The sequence below is a fragment of the Stigmatopora nigra genome, chromosome 18, assembly GCF_051989575.1.
Source record: "Stigmatopora nigra isolate UIUO_SnigA chromosome 18, RoL_Snig_1.1, whole genome shotgun sequence".
Lineage (NCBI taxonomy): Eukaryota > Metazoa > Chordata > Actinopteri > Syngnathiformes > Syngnathidae > Stigmatopora > Stigmatopora nigra.
Window position 1 is genome coordinate 4,325,645 of NC_135525.1, and position 12,313 is coordinate 4,337,957.

At 37.6% G+C, this 12,313-nt stretch overlaps 1 protein-coding gene across 1 annotated transcript in view; it reads left to right on the forward strand.

Moving 5' to 3' along the window:
• atrnl1b (attractin-like 1b) overlaps positions 1–12,313 on the forward strand; it is a 48,224-nt gene that overhangs the window by 14,766 nt on the left and 21,145 nt on the right. Inside the window, exons 17-20 of the mRNA XM_077739030.1 lie at positions 199–417; positions 1,161–1,298; positions 3,054–3,147; positions 10,699–10,751. Of these exons, the coding sequence (XP_077595156.1) occupies positions 199–417; positions 1,161–1,298; positions 3,054–3,147; positions 10,699–10,751 (504 nt within the window). The remainder of the gene's footprint in view (positions 1–198; positions 418–1,160; positions 1,299–3,053; positions 3,148–10,698; positions 10,752–12,313) is intronic.

The window sequence follows — 12,313 nt, forward strand, 5'->3', positions numbered from 1 at the left end:
TCTATACACCATTCGCACTGACGAATGGTAGAAAAAAAACCACCGAAAAACGACTTGCACTACTGCATTGTAACATGAAGATTTCAATTTCTTTTGTTCACACTCCAGTCTAAATCAATTTGACGTCATTGCCTTTAATGGTGCCGAAGCAATTGTTTGCTATGATTTTGCATTTAATTTTCTCCTTTTTGTTATCAGCTCAGAATTGCTCTGGCTTGCGTACATGTGGCCAATGCCTGGAGCAACCCGAGTGTGGCTGGTGTGGAGACCCTAGCAGCACGGGGAAGGGCCTGTGCACGGAGGGCTCCTTTCGTGGGCCCATCAAGAGGGGCTTGTCCCCTTCCTCCGACGCTACCGTGGAGCCGGGCCTCTGCCCCAAAGACAAAGGCTACGAGTGGTCCTTTATTCACTGTCCTGGTAAGATAGTCACTTTTATTTCAGTTCGCAAATACACGACGGTGTGTCATGTTTAAAAGGTCGCTCTTTATTCAAGTTTTTTGTTACGGTGCGCACGGGAAAGTGATCCGTCTCTGTGGACCCATGCAACCTTATGCTTGTCATATTACGTAAATTGTGAACGCTACTGATAAGAAACACACTGCATGTTGTAATGTGAGAACATGACAAGCATCTTGACATCAAATTTGCTGTATTTAACATTTGCGGCTTTAGATATTGGGCATTCATTCAAATGTGACAAAAATGTAAATTGTTACATGTAAAATGTTTTATAGTGAGTTTGAAGTCAAGATATTTTTAAATTCTGATATATACTACTTTACATGTATGTATATATGTGTATATATATATATATATATATATATATATATATATATATATATATATATATATATATATATATATATATATATATATATATATATATATATATATATATATATATATATATATATATATATATATATATATATATATATATATATATATATATATACATACACATATATAATGATTAAATTAATAATAGTAATTCTTATGCCTTATAGATTGAATTTGCATTCTATACAGTATAATTCAAATCATTATTATTAAGTATTTTCAGTCAGAGTAGAATTTCTCACAAATCTCTCAGTACATGTGAGATATGAACCATTGAATTCTCACTATCTGGATATTAATGACATCTTTTTTGACGTCAGCATGCCAGTGCAATGGCCACAGCACGTGCATCAACGGCAGCGTGTGCGAGCAATGCCGCAACTTGACCACAGGTCCCCACTGTCAGACCTGCATGGCCGGTTACCACGGCGACCCTACCAACGGTGGCAAATGCCAAGGTAAATGAGTTTGATTTTCTTCTTGAAACAGCTGCAGCATTCAAATCCACCCATCCCGGATAATAGCCAACAGATGGCAGTGTTGGGCATCACATTAATGAATAGAGAGTTGCTTGGCCACTGTAAAGTCACAAATCTAAACTCTTTAAAAAGCAGGCAAAAATGAAATATTACAGTTTGCATTCTTCAAAATGTTGACATTCAATGTTTCAGTGCCATTGATGGCGATAGACGTCAATGGCACTAAAACATAATTAGTTGCTAATTTGGTGGGACACAAGGTGATCCGTCATAGAACAGTTCATTCCAGCTGGCTTCTGGCACCATCTGTATTGGAGTCTATATGAATTGCAGTGTTAATTTTTTTCATGACAACATACATAATTGATTAATATACCTGAATGCTTCTTTACTTGGTTTTTATTGGTTACATTCATCACCTAAAACTTGCTGTTGCTGGCAGTCTAGAAAGCAGGAGTAGAAGTGTTGTGGTGTGAGATAACATCTGTTCATGGTAATCAGTGCAATCTGTGAATCTACATGGTTGATCATAATTAAAGGATTTTGTAGTTTTTTTTATCTTTTCAACCGCCTTCCCTCACAAGGGTCGTGGGGGGTGCTGGAGCTTATCCCAGCCAATTATGCCGCAATCTGGGAATCTACTTAGTGTATTAGATTTAAAGGATTTTTTAGTATTTTTTTTCATTCATTCATCATCTGAACTGCTTATCCTCACGAGGATCGCTGGGGTGCTGGAGTTTATCCCAGCCAACTATGGGGACAGGGGGGGGACACGCCCTAAATCGATGACCAGCCAATCGCAGGGCACAAGTAGGCAGATAACTATCTGTGGTCGCATTCATACCTCAGAGCATTTAAGAGTGTTCAACAAAGTTTTTTGGGATGTGGGAGGAAACTGCAGTACGTAGAGAAAACCCATGCAAGCCTAGCCAGAACATGCAAACGACACACAGTGAGGACCGACCTGGGATCGAACCCTCAACCTCAGAACTGTGAGGCGGACACTGGGTTTCCGCATTTTTCTTTAAGAAAAAAAGGAAATTTATTAAGTTTTAATTAGAATATATAGTAATATGAGGAAATAGATATTCATTCGTATTTTTTTGTCAACTACAAAATATAAAATATGCTGGAATATTTTTGTCCTTGTATATTTTTATTTGTTTTTTATTTTCTTAATAAAGAATTAAAGTAAGGGAATACCATTGAATTTGATTGAATTTTATATTTTCATTATTCCAAAATGTTCTTTTTTTAAAAAACAATGGATTTATTTATCAAATCAAAGCTTAAAAAAGTGAAATAAGCCTGCATATCTGTCAGCCCCCTCAATCACATTTATAAATTGCTCTGCAATTTACAGTAATTAACTGAAACCCTTGTTCAATGTGTCGTGAACATATGTCATATAAAGTCAGTGGCACTATACAAGCCTCAAAGCATTACCTGAAAAATTTCCGGAATGCCATGTCATCTTAGGTAGGGGACAAAGACTTGTTTTTCATTACAGAAAGAGGCGAACAGTGTTCCCAACTACCCCCGCTGAACATAACCCACCTCCTACTCGTTAAAAAGTAGCTATCTACGTGCAATGGGCTCCCTGCCAAAACTGAAAAGACGCTGCGTCACTCCAATGCCCGTCCTCTTGTCATCAACTGCAGACCACGATTTTTTTCCCCTATTATTTGACTTTCTCTCACTTTTTCTCTGTATTCTGTCCCTCTGTCTATCCAGCCTGCAAGTGCAATGGCCACGCCAATATGTGCCAGGTGCTAACTGGCAAATGCTTCTGCACCACCAAGGGCATCAAGGGGGACCAGTGCCAGCTGTGAGTACTTGACACGTGTACACAACATCAGAATTGTGGCTGAGGGCACCTTTTACAATGACTGTCTACAATTCACATCAGTCATGGCCACACACTTCAACTAATTTCCACCATATGTACTCTGTCTAATCTTTACATTGTCTTTGGGAGTGTAAAATGCTCAAATTCTTTGATCTACTCACTTAGTTGATGGATTTAGACATCCAATCCATTTGAACTGGATGGTAGTGAAACATCAAACATATTCTATACAGTGGTACCTCGAGATATGAGCCTAATTTGTTCCGGGACTGAGCTCGTATGTCGATTTACTTGTAAGTCAAAGGAAAGTTTCCCATTGAAATGAACTAAAAACTAATTAATTCGTTCCACCCCTCTGAAAAAACACCAAAAATGGGATTTTGGATTTAAAAAACATTTTTGTTTGTTCTATTTCGCCATCTATTAACAAAGTAACAAATAACTAGTGGTTTAATAGTACTAAAATTTGTTTAATTGAACTAAAATTTGACACAAATTTCCTCAAGAGGATAACACATGACTACTTGGACTATTTTTAAAATAAATTATGATACATTTTTGATACTTTTAGTAGTTAAAATTATCTAATAATTATGACACTGTCTCCTTCTCATCTATATTTTTGAAGTGACATTAAACTGAACTGCTACTAATGTCAAACCCATCAAACTGTGCTGCAACCTAAAACTATCCAGTGTAAACAGAAGCATCACAAAAGCATAAAGATATTTAATAATCTACTAATACTTGAAAATAGCGGTTTCGACTTTTGAAAAGGTTGTTTTTCTTAAGGTAGCATAATATAAATACTTTTGAATTCAATAATAATGATATTGTGATGAATTAGACTCTCTGTGTGGACTATCTGTTGCCATTTTAATTGTTTTGCGCGGTAGGTTGGGGTGACCCAATTGGTTAACTATTGATTGAAGATAGGCACATCTTGGGGGCAATTGGTAGTGGTCCTTTGGTATATGTAAGCCTATCGCTGCAAAGATTTGCGTAGCTGGAATTGGTCTTCATGGCGATAATGACGATATATATGTAAAATGCCAATAGAAACTTTCAATTGTATTGTCCAGCAGTAGCTAGGTATAAGTGCCAAAATATACAGTCGGGCTGCTTCAGATATGTTGAAATAAAACATCAAAATGTGCCCCAAGATTTCAGGCAATTTGAAAACATTCCTCAGGGTTTGTTTTTCACCTCAATGATGTCCAATCATATGGCTGCTGTTATACTTCTCATTTAACTACTCATTTGTGGAGTAAAGGTGGTGCCAGGGCTACTATTTTAAATCAAGCAGACGTCAAGCACCACCAATCGTAGCCATTAAATTAATGAAATCAAACAGGATGATTAATAGCACACCATGAAAAGAAATGATAAACGGAGGCCGGCATGGATCAGTTGACGTGTTGGAACCCCGCCTTTATACCATCATTCGTGGGTCTGGCAAGGTTCAATGAGTCATTGTGACTGTCAAGGAGAAATCAAAAGGACACTACAGATAAGCATACACACATTAAGCAAAAATTAATGGGATTTGGATCACATTAAGGCTTGCTGACTTTCACTCACCTTTTTCTCCTAATTGCATAATCAACGTTGAAAGCCAAAAGAGCCTCACTTGTATTTCAAGGATAACCTCAGAGCTACGTTTGCATCTAATTGTTTTTTCCCCCCCTCTACGCCACTGTCATTGTTGGAGATTATGTGACCTTTTGAAGATCAGCAACCCTTCCTGAGTAGGGCCTTAAAATTTGGATCCCTTTCCCCCCATTGCTCTCTTGATGGAAGAGAGAAAATGGTTGCTGGTCAGAAAGTGCACCACCGGCATTATTACTGCTGACTGGGTCCATTTTTGCCCCCGGTGTGGCTGAACCGTCCCCACTTAGCGGCCCACTTTCCTATTTGTGAGCAGAATGGGCACAGAGGGCCTTTTTTTAACTCATTGGCTCCCACTGATCGTGCTAGACTAACCAGAGTTGCATTAAAAACAAACTATCCCAACTATTCCAAAATCAATCTTTTTCACACCGATCTAACGTCATCAAAGTTGATGACCCCAAACAGTTTTTTTAACCTTATTTTATTTTTTGACTTTTTCTCCCAATATTTCCCAAAAATTAATGTTCTCACAGAGACTTAACGTCAACAAAAGTTGATGCCCCTGAAACCAAACAACTTCCGGTACCGTAAACACTGGAAAATGACATAAATTACGACTTTTTCACTCCTAATATTACTTCAACTACCTAACTATGCTAACACATACTTAACGTCGACAAAAGTTACAGCTCGGAAAACCAAAGAGCATCCGTTTTATTTACATAAAACTAAGCAACAAAATGACTTTAATCTCATAATATTACGATTTGAATCTTGTTACAGTACAACCTATAATTTGACATTTCAATTTTAACTTCGTAACAGTTCCGTTGAAATTTAGGTGACACAAAAAGCTTCCTCCTACTATTATAACAGATTTATATTGTTTTCACCAGATTAACTAATTGATACGGAAAGATGTCCAATCAATTTGGACTTCACGACCGATCATTTACCTTGATTTCAAGAAAAAAAAGAAAATGTTGCTTATCCAGTTCTGGCCAGATGTCTTGCCTGTGTTGTGGCCTCCCGTCGCCCCAAATAAGCGACTGGAATATGAAAAGAAAGCAGACACCAGCAGTCCAATCATTTGCCCTCATACCAGATTTGGGACGCTTCCTGCCGCCCATTACTGATGATCCAATTAAAAACAAGCCAGGAACATATGACACACGGATGCCTTTTTTTTTCACTCTCATTTCTTACTAATCTGATTAGCGTCCTTATTATCAAGCAGCGTAATTTCAGTGCAAAGTGATGTTAAGGAATCTAATCTTCTAATCAAAATGCATTTGCACCTTTAAACATTAGTGAGCTGGAGTAATTCCATATTTGTACTGTCATCCAATTGCTGTATTGATTAACAGTTGGGCTTGTGTGCTGCTTGCTAATGTAATGTCCACTATCTCATTACCTGTAATCAGCCCCCCCCCCCTCTTATTTCCTTAAAAAAGGCCATCAGGCCTCGGCGCAATGGACATCGTAACGAAGTCAGGCGACATTAGCTCAGGTCTCAATTGTTCTGTTAAACAATGGATCCTGCATTGCGTGCAAAAAGGGGGGTGTTGTATGTTTTGCAGATGTGTACACAGTGGTACCTCGAGATAGGAGCTTAATTCCTCCCGGGAATGAGCTCAACTTTTTGCACGGCAACGCGCTAGTAACATAACATGAATAAATTTAAATGAATTTGGATGGAACTTGGATATGATGCAGACACACTCAAATATGAATCTAATCTAACTTTGCACTAAACTTAATTCTAATTTAGTTTTAAATTTGTATACCTTTTATCTCCATTGGCTCCATTGGCCCCGCCTCCATCCTGGTTTTCAGATGCAACCTATTGAGGGTTGTTTGCTTTTATATTCCTTTCAAAATATCCAAAAAATGATGCACACAAATGTCCTTACAATAGGATAACGCATGACCACATGCCAATGAGAAGTAGTATATACTCCTCCCGTATTAGTGATCGTTCCGCCATTTGCACTGACTAACGGAATAAAAGACACTGAAAAAAGTGCTAGTAGAGACATTACACAAAGGAGTTGTGACCAAAGAGACATTACACAAGTTAGTTGCGGGGAGAGAGTAATGATGGAGTTTCTGTACATCAGATAGTGTTGGTAAAATCTGTGGGGAGTAGAACAATCTGATAGGGTTAGTAAAAATTGAGGTATGACAATTTGACCAGAACAGTTGTGAAATATGATAGGGCTAGCAAAATGTGATGGGGTAGTGAAATCTGACAAGGGATGGTGAGATCTAATGGAGGTAAAGGAATCTCACTCTCAGTAAAAATTGACTTGGGGTATAGAAAGAAATCTGACGGAATAGTAAATAAAAGATAAAACCATTCAGAACAATCTGGGCTTAATAATAAAGATTTTGGGATGAACAATATTTATAATTCCTTAGATGGAGTACTAAGAATGTTTTTACCACAGTGAACTGTCAAAATATGCTCCCACTCAAACCTAAAAATTTAATTATAAACATATGGTATGACCCCAAATTACAGATAAACCAATCATCATTCTCTGAGATTGATGAGACAGGGGGATTGGGATGAAGGGTTATTAATTTATCCGTGCATTGTATGGATATGCTCAGGTGCAAACAAGCTATTAAAATAGGATACTGCCCAGGAATATTGGGGTGAGTTGTGGGGTTATTAATTCATGCTGCAAGCTGCTTTTCTGGATGGGTCAAATGTACAAAAGTAATGCTTCCAATAGCATTGAAATGTGGACATTCACGGCTATTCTCTCAATTTTAATGAATTGGATGTCTATTCTTGTCAATAGTAGGCAATGTTCAATATGATGAAGAAAAAAAATTCCACAAATAAAGGTTCGAGTGTCACTAGGAGCAATAACAATATTGTATTTTTAGTTTATATTCAATTTGATTTTTTAATTAAATGTTTTATTCTTTTAAAACAATATTACAAATATGTATAAATTGTGTTTACTGATGACAAATGTATGCGTACTTCCCCCTAAGGTAGCTCTAAGTGATGCACGCTTTGAAACTAAATGCGTGCTTTCAGAGTATAATGTGACATGATCAAGTATCACTATGACACAATATCTAGACCATGTATCTAAAAGGTCAGGCGAATATCAGCTGGCACATCAGCCGGCTGTTTAACAGGCAAGGCCGGATGCATAGCCCGGATTTCATATAACAGACGCGCATACAGTGGCCGACTTTATCATGCAAGTCCTCCCTGTAGTATCTTAATTTAATCTGCGCACGGACAAATGTGCACACACGTACACATCGACTACAGCGCAGATCATTATTCTGTATCTCAATTTAATCAACATGCGCTCCCGGTCCAAGCTGTATGATAATGCCACACCATAACAAAAGGAATCAAAGAGTGGAATCACAGAAAAAATATTTCGCATTTTCTCCCCATCCTATTTCTTCATTTTATTATTTTGTTAAATCATGAAAAAAATCAAATACAAGAATGAAAATACTCAACATAAAATCCTGTAAAGTAAATATTCTTTCCTTTTATTAAAAAAAATCTAATGTATTCACTCGCATACCTGAGTATAAGTCGCACCCTTAAAATTGCCATAAAATCGTTGAATTTTACAATTTCTCGCGCATAAACCGCCCCCTGATTCACAATTTTACTTTCATATTCATGGTTTTAAAAGCAATACAAATGTCATAATTTGAATAGAAGATCTCTAGAAAAAGCAAACATGATATTTCTTAGATTCTGTATGAATCAAAAGTACATTATTATGGTCAATATCATAAGGAATTAATTAATTCAGTAATGATTGTTTTCTTACTGCAAAACAGAAAATAACCAACAAATAATAAATGTTACTTTGCCGACAACTACTTGTGAAAAAGACTATTGCAAGTCTTGCGCATATAAGCCATACCCTTGATTCAGTCATTTTTTTTTTGTTTCAAATACGGCTTATATGCAAGAAAATATAGTAAGTATAAAAACAGTAATAATATCAATAGCAGCATGTGGGTTATTCAAGATTTGTACATTTTAGACTTTCTGAAAAAAATGGGAATAGCACAATTTAAGTTTTCAATGTCTTGTAACTATTTGCCTGTCAAAAATATTTTCCAATTCATTTGATAATGGATTAGAAGATTTTTCAATCTAGTGAAATTCCAAGAGCTGCTGTATAAAAGCTCATGATGTTGTCCTTAAAGCTTCCTAAGTACCACCTTGAGTGTAATAAGGCTTGTCCCTTCTTCAGCTGAGTGGCCTGCCCTCCTTTGCACCATCTCCTCCATGAGCCTCTGATTGTGCCTTATCGTCCTAACAACTCATAAAATAGAGCAAGCGTGACACCACTGCATGACCCGAATGGCTATTCACTAGCTTAAATAGTCTTTTTTAGCACATCGGAGCGCATGTGTCAGCTGTGATGGGATGTAATAATAACCCATTTAGCCGGTTTAAGTGCAGCAAGGTGAAGAGTCTGTTGTTCATGATTAAATCCATAAATGCTTGAATAGAAGTGATCCATTGTGAGGGAAATCATAGTTGAAGAGAAGCGCATGCCATATGTTGCCGCTCGTAATTACGAATTTACATTGATTCCAATTGTGATGGAATGCACTTAGACAAGTGAAGATAGCATGTCCTTCCAGACATTTTCTAGCATGCTCATCTTGTTTAGGGATGAGAGGAGAGATGTTTAACCTTGATGAAAGGTGGTCGAAGTGAGTCACTCAAATATACAGTAATGTCTTGTACAGCACAATCTTGCAAGTATGGCAATGATCGTTTACATGCTCGTTCTCGGTCACGTTTTAGTCATGCGAATTTCCATCTTTGCCGTTCAGATGGTGTGTGCGTGTGTTCTTTTTTGCAAGATGCCACACAGACGCCTCAGGCTGGGAAACATGAACGTCTGTCAAAAAACAACAACAATTGCTCAAGGCAATCAATTCTGTAATTGCCAATCCAGTGCCGTTTTTTTTCCTCGCTTCATTCACAACCCTTTTTTTAGCCTCTGGAGTTGGGACAGTCATTAGCAATGTTCATAGTTTAATTGGCCCTTGATTTACAGTCATTTTACTAAGGCCATATGTTAATTACAGGCTGATTATGGCCTCATTGTCTTTCCAACCTGAAGTTCGAGAACTTGGACCGATAAGCAGAATGCAGCAATAGTGTGTGAATGGATATTTTCTTTTTCCCCATTACTTTATTCAAGACTTGTAACTTTATTTACAATAAAGGAAATGTCTCAAATTGTATTTCTAACACTCATGTGTTAGACAATTTCTAGAGAATAACCTTTTTTTTTTAATTAAAAAATAATTGTGAACAACAACTGCAAGTATGGTTACATTAGGTTACTTTATTTCATCCCGTATTTGGGAAATTTCTTGGTTGCAGTAGCAAGACAGACACAAGACACACAAAACATTGTAGACCTAGGTAAAAAAAAACTGGAGCCACACACACAAAGGCATATATAAAATAATCATGTTGTATAGTATTTTAACCATACCAACAGCTTGTGAATTCCAATCTAACATGTCAGTTCTAATATAGTATTTTAAGAGAAATTGATTTAATGAATATTTGTTTAAATATTGAAGACATTGATGAATTTTAGATATTGTATAAATGTTGTAGGGTATTCCAAAAAAAGCTTGCATACTAAATTAACTCGCTAAACTACTTTTGTAGACAGGTTTTAGTCAAATTGAATTTGACTTCTAACACCGTGAGTAGCATTAAAATTGTATCATTTAATTCCTGTCAGATTTGCACAATGTAAAGAATTCATACTGTGCTGCGATCAAGTTTTTGAGTCATTATGGTTTCATAATGAACGTTTTCAAAGTACAAAAAGACATAGCAGAGGTTAATTGTTGTACGTTAATAGTTTCTGTTTTTCCTTACAGGTGTGACTCCGAAAACCGTTACCTTGGCAATCCACTCCGAGGAACCTGCTACTGTGAGTACACTAATACACATGCAGTACACATAGCACTCGAGTATTCCGTGGCTTTTTCTTCCCGTCAGGCGGCAGATGGGCCGTCTTGACGCTTAACCGGGCTCGCTGACAGAATGAGTCGTCGTGAAAATGTCAAGCGCATGACGAAGAGTGACTTATCGCACTTAATGGCGGGGACGGTGAAGGAGAACTTTGCCCTCGGGTTGCACGTGTGCTAATTCTATTGTTAATAAGTCGTTTTAAAGAAGGGACAACAAACTTGTTTTCCCCACGTGACGGTGCCACACCACGATATTCGTCTCGGGATGTATACAGGAGGTCTCATCATGAATCGATAACTTGATTATCAGATTTATGTTGCTAACTACCATATTTTCACGACTTTAAGGCGCACCGCATTATAAGGCGCAGCCTCAATGAATGACATTTGTTCCATATATAAGGCACACTGTATTATAAGGCGCACTGTATTATAAGGCGCACTGCATTATAAGGCGCACTGTCTATTTTGGAGAGAAAATTTAAGACTTAAATGCGCCTTATAGTCGTTAAAATACGGTAATTGCAATTGACTTCCAGGTATGAAGCACTTACTACACAGTCACCTCTAGAGCCAGCCATTGTTGATGTTTTGGATTTTTTGTATAAAATCTTGCAGTGGGGGAGGAGCTATTTGATGGAAGATTTTGTAAACTAAGACGGCATCTGCATATATAACAGTATTGTTTCAGTTCAGGCGTTTGTGTTTTTTTAATATCCGACAGTGGTGGTTTTTCGTTTTTGATTTTCTGTTTTTTCCATATATAAGGCTCACTGGATTATATGGCGCACTGTCTATTTTGGAGAAAATTTAAGACTTAAGTGCGCCTTATAGTCGTGAAAATACGGTACTCTGATAGTTGGTTCATTATTTTGAGATATTGTTGATCGCAAAATGTTTGATAGCAAAACAGCAGTTTTTCCCAATCAGAAGAAATGTTCCAAATATCTGTGGAGGGTTAAAAAGTTACAGAAGTTTGAAACCTCTGGGTTTAGCCTCAGGAAAAGTTACTGTTGGTACTGTGTATCTACTAAACCATATACAATATTCATTCATCTTCCATATGGTCCATCCTCGAAAGGGTTGGAGCCTAACCCAGCTGTCGTCGGGCGAAAGGCAGACTACAACCTTGACTGGTCGCCGCCATTCAGTCATAGGGAACACACATAGACAAAAGACCATCCGCACTCCCAATCATATCGCCTCCAGTGGGAATCGAGCCCACAACTGCCCGTAGCGAAGTCACACAAGTGAACCTCAACCCCATTAAGCGTCCCCAATTAACAATATTTAAGTTAAATTGGGTGGAAAACCTTAATTTGGGGTCTAAAAGCTCAGAGTGACATGACATTGTTGCAACAGCCCCAGTATGCAGTATGCAGTCACTGCTGTTGCTTTTTGTGTTAGTGCCCTTCATGCCCCGTCATATATGTTTATTTATTCCCCTCCATGTCAGACGACAGCGGTCTGGCCAAGCTTTTGTCCTCTTTCGAAATGCCATCGCGTGACGCCAAGAGGGCAA